Genomic DNA, 15,359 nt, shown 5'->3' on the forward strand with positions numbered 1-15,359 from the left:
TCTCGAATAAAAGTTACTTATTGTTACGTAAGGAATCCAAATCTGCAATAAAAAATGGGGGCTCCCATTTAATATTTTAAAGTAACCCCCCACCCCACCTCCGTGGGGGTCGTGTTTGGTGCCATTCGATGAATTTTTTAAAATATTGAATATGTGTATTTTTCAGTTTTTCGATCTGATGTTCATTTCGCGAAATATCGCGGGATTCGTATTTAAAATAATAAATTTACCCCCCACCCCTCTCCGTGGTAAGTCTTGTATGGTATCATTCGATAAATTTTTGAAAAATATTGAGTACATATTTTTAGTTTTTCGATCTGTCATTCATTTCGCGAAATATTCGTTTTTTTTTCATGTGAAACTTTGGGAATCGCCTATTTCCTTACGCCCCGCTCAAATCGTCAGATTTTTTAAATATAGATTTTTTTTTCGGCCCCCCCTTAACGAACTCCCCTGCATTAAGAGCCAATATATGGTAGAGGTACATTTTCAAGGTACGAGGTTTCTTCCCATGTAATAATCTGACGCGCTCGAATAACTGCAAAAATCCCCGCTTGGGCTCCCCTACCACTAGGAAAAGAAAAGTGTTCTTGAAGTGTAAAAAATTTATTAATTTCTAGCTTAGCGCTTTCGGCTTACAAAGCCATCTTCAGAGTAATGGTCAAATGTTTAATTACCTATCAATATAAAGTGTGGATTCCATTTTTTGTATTGAAAAAAAAATTCTAAAAAAATTATTATGTAGTTTTTTGTAAACGTAGTCGGAGGTTGAATATTAAATTTAACAAGTTGTTCTTTAAAGTTAAGGGGATCGGTACAAAGTTTCGGTTCCAATGCTATTTAAATGGGATTAATTTTTTTCGAATCCTGAAAAACTAATAGTTTTTTGAAGTTTTTTGAAGTATATAAAAATTTAAGCGCAGAATGAAAGATTACATTCTTACCAAGGGCCTAAAGTCCGTGAAAACTTCTCTAATGTTTATTTTAATAGGTTAGACGGGTGAAAAACTAAGAGAAAATGTAGTTTGATTTTTAATTTCAAATATCTCATTCAAAAGAAACTTTTTATTTATTCTAAGGGACCTCTCGGACCTTCATAATAATTTAGTCTTTCATTCTGCGTTTAAATTTTTTAAACATATTTATTAGTTTTTTCAGGATCCGAAAAAAATGGACACCATGTATGTGGTGATATTTTCCGAATCAAACATTCGCTATATTTTTCATACAGCGCACTAAGTCGAATCGAATATGGTGACAAGACAGTGAGAATTTTAAATATTTGACATCGCATCTTGAATATTTTGAGTGGTTTATTAAATAACATTGATTTTGTATTTGAAAAATAATTGACTTTAAGACGTAAACTTAATAAAAAGTTATGGAAGAAAAATTATTTATGGAAGATCCAAGCAAAGAATACAAGATATATAGGGTGAGGCAGATAAAGGGCCTATTAGAAATATCTCGAAAACTAAAGCTAAGAGAATCTTGAAAATTGGAATACAGGGGTTTTGAGGTATGAACTATTTAAAGAAAATATTTTCTTTTCTTTGTTACTTCCGGTTATACCGGAAGTTGATTGTAACTTCGTTTTTTTTAATGGGACAACCTGTATATTTTTACATTTTTAGATTCTCCTCGATTTCTTCTTTCTCAAAATATAAGGTTTTGTAATATTATACAGGGTAGGTTCAAAGATAATTACGTTTTCTTATTATTTTCGTAGCAAAATTAACACCCTGTAGGATTGTAGTAGATTGGCATAATAAACTCTATTAATGTTCAAATGATTTCTAATATAGTCTACTATTGTTAAGAGTTATTGGTATAGTTAAATTTTTAATTTGAGTATACAGGGTTGGTCGAAACTTGGAATGAGTATTTTCTGAGTTTTCTTAAATGGAACAATCTGTATTTTAGTATTGTAATGAAATGCTATTTTATGGTACTTTTTAATTTCTTAAGCATTCCCTATACCTAACTTCTTTAATTTGTGAGTTATTGGTGATTCAAGCCAAACATTAATTGCAACACAAAATAGGTGAAATTGTATTAGGTTGGCCGTGAAAATATTCAGTCACAAATAATTTTTTGAAAATAAACACATATTAATCTATACTGACACTTAAAATTGCCAATAGTGGTTCAGGTTTCAAAATACCACCGAAGTTAAGATTGTTGGTGCGATTAACAATTAAGCACAAACTAAAGCAGTTAGGTATAGGGAATGCTTAAAAGAGTAAAAAGTACCATGAAATATCATTTCATTACAGTACTAAAATATAGGGTGTTGCATTTAAGAAAACTCAGAAAATATTCATTTCGAGTTTCGACCCACCCTGTATACTAAAATTAAGAATTTAGCTACACTAATAATTGTTAACAATAGTAGACTATATTAAAAATCATTTGAACATAAATAGAGTTTATTATGTCAAACTACTACAATCCTACAGGGTGTGAATATTGCTACGAAATTAATAAGGAAACGTAATTATCTTTTATCCGACCCTGTATAATCTTACAAAACATTATATTTTAAGAAAGAAGAAATCGAGGAAAATCCAAAAATGTAAAAATATACAGGGTGTCCCATTTAAAAAAACGAAGTTATAAGCAACTTCCAGTATAACCGGAAGTACCAAATAGATGAAAATATTTTCATTAAATAGATCAGTCTTCAAAACCCCCTTATTCCAATTTTCATAATTCAGTTGTCTTTAGTTCTCGAGATATTTCTAATAGGCCCTTGATCTGCCTCACCCTATATTGTGTGATCCAAGTATTTTGTTGTTAAAGATGTTCAAAACTGTAAGCTTTCCATAATAACAATATATTGTTAAAAAATTACTTTATCACTTTTCCTTTTTCCTCCATTGTGTATTAGTTTTTGTTGTACAGCATATAAATTATTACAATCACTGAATACATAGTTAGTGAAAAAATTATCAGTAGTAATTGCAGAAGAGCTCTAAAATTATTGAATTTTTCCCGAGTGACACTTTGACAGTTTTAATTTTATGAGCCGGAGGCGAGTGAAATTATGTCAAAGTGTCACGAGGGCAAAAATTCTATATTAATTTTAGAGATCGAGTGCAATTTGTTGCGATTATTTCATGAATAAAACTGTTCAAAAACAAAATTTTATTGTAATTTATTTATGTAAGTACAAATTAGTACAATTAAACAAACAGTTGTAATAAATCTCACAATAAAACACTGAAAAACGTTTGTTTTTCTATACTTCCACAAAATTTATTACAACTATGTTATTACTACAGCTGTTTCGGCAAAGTGCCTTTCTCAAGTGATATATTTTTCAATGTGTTTGCCTTTTTAAGTCTTTAACTGAAGAGGTTGAGGAGTGGGGAGCTGTTTGTCTCGAGTTGGTCATTCAGAATTATATCTGTATTTTTTAATTTATTAATTTCCATTGATTCTAAAAGTGATAGCTTAAGGCCTTTATTTTGAATATGTAGAATTTGAAACCCTTCATTGAAAGAATGATTATGATCTAGAAGGTGAAGTGCGTATGTAGAAGTGTCTGTTTTTCTATTGTTGAAAGCCCTTTTGTGTTCTGCTATCCATTTGTCAAAAGTTCTGCCAGTTTGACCGATGTAAGTTTTCGGACAGTCACCACAAGTTAGTTTGTACACACCACTCTGTAGTTGTTTTCTCTTTCGGCTTTTATTGTTTTTAATATGTTTGCTTAAGTTGTTGTTAGTTCTGAAAGCTGGTGTTATTCCTTTCTTTTTTATGTATCTGGCTATTTTTGTTGTTATTTTGCCAGTATATGTGAGAGAGCAGAAGGTACTGGGTTCTTTCTGTGGTGGTGGATACACTAATTTCAAGGCTTTCTTATGGAGTTTTTGGTTTAAAATGTTGTTAACTGTTTGTTCGTTATAGCCATTGTTTACTGCTGTTAAACCAAAAACTCCATAAGAAAGCCTTGAAATTAGTGTATCCACCACCACAGAAAGAACCCAGTACCTTCTGCTCTCTCACATATACTGGCAAAATAACAACAAAAATAGCCAGACACATAAAAAAGAAAGGAATAACACCAGCTTTCAGAACTAACAACAACTTAAGCAAACATATTAAAAACAATAAAAGACGAAAGAGAAACCAACTACAGAGTGGTGCGTACAAACTAACTTGTGGTGACTGTCCGAAAACTTACATCGGTCAAACTGGCAGAACTTTTGACAAACGGATAGCAGAACACAAAAGGGCTTTCAACAATAGAAAAACAGACACTTCTACATACGCACTTCACCTTCTAGATCATAATCATTCTTTCAATGAAGAGTTTCAAATTCTACATATTCAAAATAAAGGCCTTAAGCTATCACTTTTAGAATCAATGGAAATTAATAAGTTGAAAAATACAGATATAATTCTGAATGACCAACTCGAGACAAACAGCTCCCCACTCCTCAACCTCTTCAGTTAAAGACTTAAAAAGGCAAACACATTGTAAAATATATCACTTGAGAAAGGCACTTTGCCGAAACAGCTGTAGTAATAACATAGTTGTAATAAATTTTGTGGAAGTATAGAAAAACAAACGTTTTTCAGTGTTTTATTGTGAGATAAAATGAACTTCCATCAAGTAACGGTCGAATCCATCAATTAGTTGTAATAAATATTAATTTGGCGGTTGAAAGTCATCACTTCTATAATTTTTAAAGTATTTAGTTTGGTCTGTGTTTCATTGGAATTTTAGAAAATTGTATAAAATATTATTCTTTTTATTTTTGTTTATGTAAAATTATCTTGTAAAATTAATAATAAATAAGACAATTCAATAATTATGCTTCCCCTCCATTTTCACTATTTTCCCCCTTAACTAGGAAAATAGTGATCGCATAAAAAAATTGTGGAAAAAACGTTGTAGAAAATTGCATTTCCAATCATTTTAGATTTTACCATTTTTGTCGAAAAGTTGAAAATGGCGGAGATATTACGCAACAACGGATCTCCTTTAAAATCAATATGGCGGCTAACGCAAAGGCGGAATTCAGTCGCGATTTTAAATTTACACTACTATTGACCTCCCCTAAAGGAGAGAATTATAAAATTTGGGGCAGTTTAGAAACAACATTCAATTTAAAAATTATTCTCCCCTCACCCCTTTTTAATATCTTCCCGCTAACCCGAAAAATATGAACAGCACAAAAAAAATTGTAGAAAAGACGTCGTAGGACATCATATTTGGAACAATTTTAGTTGTGGCCATTTTTGTCTAAAAGTTGAAAATGGCCTAGATATTGAACAAAAACAATTGCTATAAAATAAATCAGGTCTTACCCTCGCGCCTTTACCGCAAACGTAGTACTAAATATTGATTTTACCAAAAAAACGAAGGAGATCAAAATTATATAAAATTTAATTCTCTTGTAGTCGGAGAGATAGAAGCGGATTTTGAGCGTGATAAGTAATATGGAAAAACTATACGGGGATATGTTAAATTAGTTGTGTACATGACTTTCACCAACGGCCGGAAACCAGAGTTTGGGCCGAGGGTAGTTATAAGGGGTCAAAGTCGCGGATTTTATTATTTTTTTTTATGACGCTCATGATCGAGATAGTTCACCAAAATTTGGAAATAAGTAGGTCATGACGTAACTAAGTAAAACCTCTAGAGGCGGAATGCTGCGTGGCCGACAAAGGGGTGGGGGTAGGGGTGAATATAAAAATATAAAGGGTTTTTTGCGACGTTCGTGATTGAGATAGTGGACCAAAATTTGGGAATAAGCAGATCATGACATTACTAAGTAAAATCCCCAGAGCCGGAAACCAGAGTTGGGGATGAGGGTAGTTATAAGGGGTCAAAATCGCCGTTTTTATTATTTTTTTTGTGACGCTCATGATCGAGGGAGTGCACCAAAATTTGGGAATAAGTAGGTCATGACGTAACTAAGTAAAATCTCCAGGGGTGCCACGCTGCGTGGCCGACAAAAGGGTGGGGCAGGGGTGAATAGAAAAAATATAAGGGGTTTTTTGCGATGTTTTTGATTGAGGGAGTACACCAAAATTTGGGAATAAGTAGACCATGACATAACTAAGTAAAATGCTCAGAGCCGGAAACCAGAGTTAGGCATGAGGGTAGTTATAAGGAGTCAAAATCGCCGTTTTTATTATTTTTTTTGTGACGCTCATGATAAAGATAGTGCACCAAAATTTGGGAATAAGTAGGTCATGAGGTAAATAAGTACAATCTCCAGGGGTGGAACGCTGCGTGGCCGATAAAGGGGTGGTGGTAGGTGTGAATATAAAAAATATAAGGGGTTTTTTGCGACGTGCTAGATTGAGATAGTGCACCAGAATTTGGGAATAAGTAGACCATGACTTAGCTAAGTAAAGGCCCCAGAGCCGGAAACCAGAGTTGGGGATGAGGGTAGTTTTAAGGGTTCAAAGTCGCAGTGTGTATTATTTTTTTGTGACGCGGCACAACATTTGTCCCCCACGCAGTGTTCCGCCCCTGGAGATTTTACTTAATAATGTCATGATCTACTTATTCCCAAATTTTGATGCACTATCTCGATCACGAACGGCCAAAAAACCCCATATATTTTTATACTCACCCCTGCCTACCACCCCTTTGTACCCCAAGCAGCTTTCCGCCCCTGAAGATTTTACTTAGTTACGTCATAACCTACTTACTCCCAAATTTTGGTGCACTATCTCCATCACGAGCGCCACAAAAAAAATAATAAAAACCGCGACTTTTACCCCTTATAACTACCCTCGTCCGCCACTCTGGTTTCCGCCTCTGGGGATATTACTTAGTTATGTCATGGTCTACTAATTCCCAAATTTTGGTGCACTATCTCAATCACTAACGTCGCAAAAAACCCCTTACATTTTTTTATATTCACCCCTGCTTCCCCCCCTTTGTCGGCCACGCAGCGTTCCACTCCTGGAGATTTTACTTAGTTACGTCATGACCTACTTATTCCCAAATTTTGGCGCGCTATCTCGATCATTAGCGTCACAAAAAAAAAATAATAAAAAACGGAATTTTGACCCCTTCCTTCCCGACTCTGGTTTCCGGCTCTGGGGATTTTAATTATTTATGTCATGGTCTACTTATACCCAAATTTTGGTGCACTCTCTCAATCACGAACGTCGCAAAAAATCCCTTATATTTTTTATATTCACCCCTACCCCCACCCCTTTGTCGGCCACGCAGCGTTGAGCCCCTAGAGATTTTACTTAGGTACGTGATGACCTACTTATTCCCATAATTTGGTGCCTTATCTCGATCATGAGCGTCATAAAAAAAATAATAAAATCCGCGACTTTGACCCCTTATAACTACCCTCGGCCCCAACTCTGGTTTGCGGCCGTTGGTGAAAGTTATCTACACAACTAATTCAACATATCCCCGTATAGTTTTTCCATATTACTTATCACGCACAAAATCCGCTCCACGCTCTTAGACTATTGATTTTTGTATAGATACATTTTTGTTGTAAAACTAGTAATAAACGAGATAATTTAATAATTATTCTCTAACTGTCAGTATTGTCCGCCATAACTCGGAAAATGTCGAACACACAAAAAAATTGTAATATACGAAATTATGTAAAATCACGTTTTCAACAATTTTAGTTGTTATCCTTTTTGTTGGAAAGTTGAAAATTGCGGAAGTATTGAGCAAAAACAGTTCTCGTTTAAAAGCAAAATGGCGGCTAACGCAACAGCGGAATTCAGTACAGATTTGAAATTTACACTACTATTGACCCTCCCTAAAGACTAGCAAAATAAAATTTGGGGCAGCTCGTAATACAAGGTTAGGGCTGTTATGCGTCTAACGCGACTGGACTAATATTAAAATTTCTATTTTGTGTATTTTTAATTGATTGTTATATGCTAGCAGTCTATGTACTATTATCATTATTCTATCTACTAGGGTTAATGAACTTACCTCCTATTCCTAAATCAAGACGTAGTAGTTCCAAAGGTAATCCAGGTGAGATTATTTTTATTTTGTAAGCATTTGTTAACAGTAATATTAATTGCCTGTAAGCTTGGCTTGTAAAAAATGCTTGCATTAAAGCTGATTGTGGTATGCTGTCATTAATTATATTTTTGCACCAATAAATCTTAAGCTTAAGACGTGCTTTAAGCTCAGCTTACGTAACATACGCGTTACACCAATGAGTTTTAGATCAATTTTCAGGTTGTCACAATAGCCATGTGGATTGGACCAATAAGAATCGAAAATTATGGTGCAAAGTAAGTTAAGTTTAAAGCGGCCCTATCTATAAGCTGAACTGGACTAAACTGGAGCTTAAGATTTGTTGGTGCAACCAGACTATTAAATAATAAAAAATTGTATAAACATTTTCAATTTCTTTGCAACCTGAAAATACAGCAGCATTATATTCTAGTTAAATCGGAGAGTGTAGGAAGAGTCTATACCGGTTTCGGGGATTTTTTCCCTCATCAGTAGTCCCATATCCTCTTCTCTCTAATTCTATCAGGTACCTCGATCTGTGCCTTCCCAGATTGCAAAGAAAGAAATGTCACGGATATCGTAGCGACATCTGCTAAGAAACAAACTAAATTCTCAATCCAGTAGTACAAAAAATTACAATAAATATCGTTCTCATACCACTAGATTGACAACAGATGGAAACTCTCTGGTTACTACTTCCGCGACTTTCAAATATTATAAGTCATAAGGGTGCCGAGGCGAACATTAAGATGATGAAATTTTAAATAATTTGCTCAGCGTGGTAAAGTTCCAACGAGAAGGTTTCCTAATTACTCCACAAAAGAGTAAATGAATTAAAAATTAATAAACATTTTCAATTTCTTTGCAACCTGAAAATGCAGCAGAAGTATACTCTAGTTAAATCGGAGAGTGCAGGAAGAGTCTATACCGGTTTCGAGGATTTTTCCCATCATCAGTAGTCCCATATCATCTTCTCTCCAATTCAACCAGGTACCTTGATCTGTGCCTTCTCAGATTGCAAATATTATTAAATAATAAAAGAAAAGAAAAGAAAAGAAAAGAAAAGAAAAGAAAAGAAAAGAAAAGATGGTTCAGATTTGATTACAGTACAGAGCTTCTACTATGTGCTTATACATATTTCGGAATAACCGTTTCCCCATCGGAGCACCTGGGTAAAGGCACTGAACTGAAATCAAATCCTTTCATCCTTTCTGGGTAATTATCAAAATAATTACCAAAGATGCTACTAGCACCATCTATGAATCAAAAGTCTAATAAGTCAGGAAATAAAATTCGAAATTATTTATCCTCTGAGCTTTTTAAGTTGGAAAAATAAAGCATAACAGAGTGGCGATTTCCTTTAATATCCACCAAAGGTGAATAAAGTATAAACTAAAAGAAAGGAAAAGATGGTTCAAATTTGATTATAGTACAGAGCCAATTTGATTCAGGAATTTATCCTTCAATTTCTACCGTCAAGAAATGGGCTGCTGATATATTTGGATGGGAAAAAAGATGAAAATGAAGAAAAAGAAGATGACAATGAAGAAATAAAACAAATTTTTGTTTAATAAAACTATTGCATGCTCGCTATTAATATTGCCTGAACAAAGCTTTTAAACAAACTTAAACAAACAAACTATATATTATGGTTATGCAGGGGTCGCCATATAGCGGACCTCGATCCGCATCCGGACCGGACACTAGTTTTGGACGGATCGCCATTAAATTTAAAATGCAGTGTTTGACAAATTTGAAAATCTTTGACAAGTAAAATGTGTACTATGTTTTGCTCAACTTATATGTGCGCACCCGCATATTTCAAGAACGAACTCTACTAAAAATCGGTACAGATCTCAGCTAACGTTGTCATTCGGCTTATTCATTCTACTCTTCTGTTTTTTACCCAGTTATTAATGTTGTCCACCTTGCATCTCCATCGTATATCTGCACTTCTAGCTTTGTCTCCATAGTGTCTTACCATCGATTTTTCGAAGGGTTTTCATCTCTGTTGTTTCTACCATTATTTGTGTCCTCTTTACGTCAGGTGGTGTTTCTGCTGCGTGCATCATTATTAGTCTAATGACTGTTTTCTAAATTCTGCTTTTCATTTCTTCTCCGATATTTTTATTTCTCCAAATTCTTTAATTTGGGCAACCTGCAACTCTGCTTTATTGACTTGACCTTCCACTTCTGTTTTGAACTTTCCGTGGCTAGATAGTGTGATGCCTAGATATTTAAACTCAATGACTTGTTATATTATCTGACCCTACAGCTCTAATTTACGTATTACTAGATTTTCTTTTATTACTATGGATTTGGTCGTTTTGGGGAAATCAACATGTTCAATTTTTTGACGGTTATATTAAATTGGTACATCATACGTTTTACATCATCTGCACTTTAAGGGATTAATATTGCGTCATCTGCATAGTAGATTATTTTAAGTTGTTTTTCCCATTTGGTATTCTTTTTTATTTCTTACTTTTTTTACGATTGGATTCATGATCAGGTCGAATACTAGAGGACTCAGGGAATCCCCTGTCTTCCTGCCTTATCCCATTAGCAGCTTCAATTGGATCAGTTAGTTTTTCTTCTACTTTTACTTTTATTGTGTTGTTCTGGTAGATCTTTTCGATTGATTTAATTATTCCTAGAGGTACCTCTCTTGAGTACAATAACAAATGGATGACCTCCTTTAATTCGATCCTTTTGACTCTGTCAAATTCCTTCTTAAGGTCCACGAAACATTAATATGTCGGTTTGTTGTATTTTAATAACTTCTCTTGAACCTGCCACATTTTAAATATAGCGTCGGTGCATGATCTTCCCGACCTAAAAGCTTGTTGTTCTTGAGCTAATGTTATACTTAGTTTTATTCAGAATGGTTGTTATCACTTTGGGTGTTAATTTTAATGTTTTGTTTAATAAACTACTCTTCTGTAATTTTCCGGGTCCGATTAGTCTTCCTTTTTGAAGAGGGTTATTAGGATCCTTGAGCTCCATTCTTGTGGTATGCCGTTTTGTTCTATTATTTTTTGGATTAGTTTTAATGTTTGGTAAGATTTTGTCCTTCGTACTTTAGGAGTTCATTCGATATTTAGTCCTCTTGTGATTTTCTATATTTTAATTTCCTTAATGCCTCCTTTACCTCTGCTTCTTCAGTGTTTATTTCTTCGTTTGTCGTCACTTCAGGTTTTGCTGGTTCATTATAGTCACCTTTAGCCAATCGAAAATGGTCTGCCCATGTTTCCTTCCGAATGTGTTTTGTTTTTAGTAGTTCGTTCATCTCCTTTCTTTGTCCTCTGATCACTCTACATAACAGGTTAAAGCTGGTTTAGACGCTGCGATAAATACAAGCAATTTATCGTAACGATCAAGTTGTTCCAATTTACCTCCGTGTGCAAACGAAACGATTTATTGCGGCGATGTAAAGTGAAAATCGATAAATCATAGCGATTTATCGTTACGATAAATTGCTCGCATTTATCGCAACGTCTAAACCGGCTTTTATAGTTATTTTGTTTAAGACTTAATTTTAAAATTATTTATATGCACTTATCGTTTAAACTGTTTATAGATGCTTTGGACATCCACTTCAACATCAAAATAACTAGCGGAGATATTCAACCAGAGAAGGACAAAATCGACAAAAAAACAATTGAAAAATTGAAGGACACAAGCACAAAGAGTATCGATTTCCAAAACAATGTTTCCGATCCAGATGATGGCGTGTACGTCATCAATTCTTCTACGCATGTAAATGGATCGTTGAAGCTACCTATGGCGATTGAGGACAAAGGTATAGATAATTTTAAAAAAGAGGAAAGTGTTCTTAGTAACCATGAACGTAACCATTCGTTATGGAGATGGCCAGGAGAAAGCGGAAAATTGGCGCAGGTAAATATAATTTTCTATTAAGTAATTTTCATAAATTCATTTAAAATTCTTTATTTATTTGTCAGGAACAAGTATATGAAAATATTTATACAGTGTTAGCCAAAAGTCGCCTCCTAAATAAAACAAAACTACACATAGTATGATACAGTTGATCCAAAAAAAAAGGCATAACCGAGACATCCAAAGTGAAAGTTCTCCTTCAACACCAAATTGTTCTATATGGTCCACATATTGTTCAGTAAAAAGTTACGACATTTTGAGCGTCGGGTTTGGGGGAGAGTAGGGGGAGAAGTCGGTAAATTATGAGTTTTTTAAGTTTTTCGTCAATATTTCTACTACTACAGTGGAAGCCCGATAAGTCGGCCTCCGATAACCCGGAAGTCCGGCTAATCCGGACCGATTTTCATCAGAAAAAATAAACACTTTTTCACTTTGACTGCGTTTTTACCAAGAAATAAACAATACTGTACACAACTGTACGTAATTTAGATGAACTGTGCATATGTATTTCATGTTTTTGCAAATATAATGTGTATTTGTTTATTATTTATATGTAAGAAAAAAAAACCGGTATAACCGAAAACTGGTGTTTTGTCAAAAACCGCCATCCCTAGCTTACAAACAAATTAGTGCTGTGGCCAGGAGGGGATGCTACGGGCTCCTTTATTTAGATGGACTTACCCAAGTTTTTTTATGTATTTTGACCCGTAGAACACGAATTTTTTGGGTAACAGTTGCTCCGGATGTCGATAAGATTTTTAGAAAACTTGAGGAATTACATAAAATCGATTTTTCGCAAAATAAAACATTTTTTTGTATTTCTTGGGTAATTCTAAGCAAAAAAAGTTCTTACAAGTTTTTTCGTAGGATGCGTAGTTTTCGAGATAAACGCGGTGGAACTTTCAAAAAATCGAGAAATTGCAATTTTTGAAAGCGAATAACGTTTGATTAAAAAATAAAATAGCAATTCTGCTGACAGCGTTTGAAAGCTTAAGTCAAATTATACCGGTTTTAATTATTTGCATTGCTAAAAATTAATTTTTTTATTATTAAATAAAGCTATTTGTTTATAAGCCAAAAAATTGTTTATAAATTTAAAACATTGCTGGGGCCCCTTAAATAATCCGATTTTAATTCTGTAAAGTGTATTAGATAGGTAGAGCACCTCTTTATATGTAAAACAAAATTAGCCAACTGCTAAATAATCTACTTTTTGTTTAGAAAGATTTAAAAAATTTGAACTTTTTTAAAAACATTTAGATTGCAAATTTATTATGCAAAATTTATTAGGTCGATTTTAATGAAATTTGGTACACGATTTAAGTATGTTACAAAGAATTTCCTAAGCGAATTACTAAGGTCCTAAGTGTCACCAAAGTGGTTAAAAAATATTGAATAACAACAGACTTATTTTGCCCCCTTATTTTGTATTTATTGCTATATTGCAGAAAAGGTAATACCTTAAGACATTTTTTACCAGTCGTATATCATAAAAATTCAATTATCTTTATTTTATTTCTGTACGACTTTGTTCCAAAACGAATCATTTTAAAGTTATAAGCAAAGAAAGCAGAAAAAAATCGATGTTTTTCGAAATTTTTAAATATTTTAATTTTTTTATTAACGTTTCGAGCATATTTGAGAAGGAGCATAAGTCAACTATTATTACTGAAGGTGTTACCTAACTTTATCTGCAAAAATCCGAATGCCACCTATCACATCCAAAAATAGACGTTTTTTCGCAGATCCTTACTAACTGGTCTACAGGTGAAATTTTAAAATTATGTATAGTTTTCGTCAAGATATAAAATATTGTAAAAATAAAATTTTGAAATTAATAATTTATCATACTTAAAATAATTATATTATTTTTTAAATTAGTTAAATAAGGACATACATTTTCTAAATTAAGTATCAATATACTGGGTTTTGTATTTAATATCTTGACGAAATTTATAAATAATTTCAAAATTTCACCTTGTAATATTCATAATAGACCCTACATGATACACTTTTTTTAGATGAGGTTGTTGGGTAGCTTCTAGTAACATGAAGATATACAGGGTGATTCATTAAAACTAAAGATCGTAGACTATGCTATACTTGCGTGAATCACCCTGTATATTTAAATTTATGTTTAGGAAGAGCGCATTTGAATTTAAAAGTGTACATTTCCCAGTGTTTTTTATAATTTTCTAAGATAAGGCCACGAACAATTTTATTCCATAAGTTGTGTCCATACTTTATGATTTCAAAATTTCACCCTGTATTATTCATAATACACCCTACATGATATAGTTCGTTGAAATCAGGTTGTTGAGCAGCTTTTAAAAATATACAAATATACAGGGTGCTCCTTTAAAAATAAAGCTTACGGTTTCTGCTAGGCTTGGATGAATCACCCTGTACATTTAAATTTATGTTTAAAAAGTGCACATTTATATATAAAAATCGACGGGTCTCAGCGTTTTTTATAATTTTTTGAAGCAAGGACAGAAATAATATTTTATTCCATAAGTGCCTTCCACCCTGTATATCTGCACGAGACAGAGCTGACGGAGTTTAAATACTGACATTTATCAGGAACAGGTATATGAAAATATTTATACAGTGTTAGACAAAAGTCTTCTCCAACCCCTATATGTTTTGATCGATTATGCTTATAAATAGTGAAATTTTGATATAGGCTTCTCAACCAGTCATAACAGGTGACGACAATAAATATAAGGAAATCATAGCATACACCTTCAATAGTATCCCTGTAACGCTCATAGTTGCTTATTTCTTATTCAAAAGTATCCAAATAATTATTTCTTATTCCAAATAAAAATTATTCAAATTATACGATGAAAAATATCTTTAGGATATTTTCTTTATCAGAATAATTTATTTTTTTGTTTACATTCAAAAATTCTACTTAAATTGTTTATGTATAATTCAGTCCTCCCAAAAGTATCAGGGAATATCATTAGATACAGTTTATGACAGTGGGATTATCCAGGATATCTGCTATTTTTAGATTCGTGTGGGATAAAATAGGACAGTTTTTTGGAACCGGTGAAATATGAGATCTATAAATTAATATGATATAAAGGCAATCCCCTGGAGAATTGGTCTGAACTTAATAAATTACTTTTTTATACCTTAATCTCTCTATTAGAAAGATAAGGACTAACGTGTCTCTGCAAATATTGGAAGGTAGACTTCTACAGGGTGATTTATGTTGGAAGATGGTGTTTGTTAAAGAGGAAAATCTTTTACTTTTCACTTTATTAGCCCAAAAAAATTATGGCTTATTTTATATTAAACAGTTTTTTTTTTCAATGTTGTGATGCTTTTTAAATATCTATGTGTATGATTTGAATGTTTTAAACATTTTTCGAAATAAGAATAGAGAGATTTTGCACCTCTTAAAATAACCGCTGATTTTGGGTCCGCTATGGTTAACTTTATTAAGCACAACGATTACGGCAAGTTAAAAAGCAGA

General features: G+C 33.2%; 1 protein-coding gene across 1 annotated transcript in view; it reads left to right on the forward strand.

The window, feature by feature from the left end:
- The window catches only part of LOC114328761 (sodium/potassium/calcium exchanger 4), a 175,860-nt gene that overhangs the window by 118,342 nt on the left and 42,159 nt on the right, over nt 1-15,359 (forward strand). The window contains exons 5-6 of the mRNA XM_028277722.2: nt 7,925-7,984; nt 11,553-11,872. Coding sequence (XP_028133523.1) covers nt 7,925-7,984; nt 11,553-11,872 — 380 coding nt within the window. The remainder of the gene's footprint in view (nt 1-7,924; nt 7,985-11,552; nt 11,873-15,359) is intronic.

Source organism: Diabrotica virgifera, chromosome 1, assembly GCF_917563875.1.
Source record: "Diabrotica virgifera virgifera chromosome 1, PGI_DIABVI_V3a".
NCBI classification, from domain to species: domain Eukaryota; kingdom Metazoa; phylum Arthropoda; class Insecta; order Coleoptera; family Chrysomelidae; genus Diabrotica; species Diabrotica virgifera.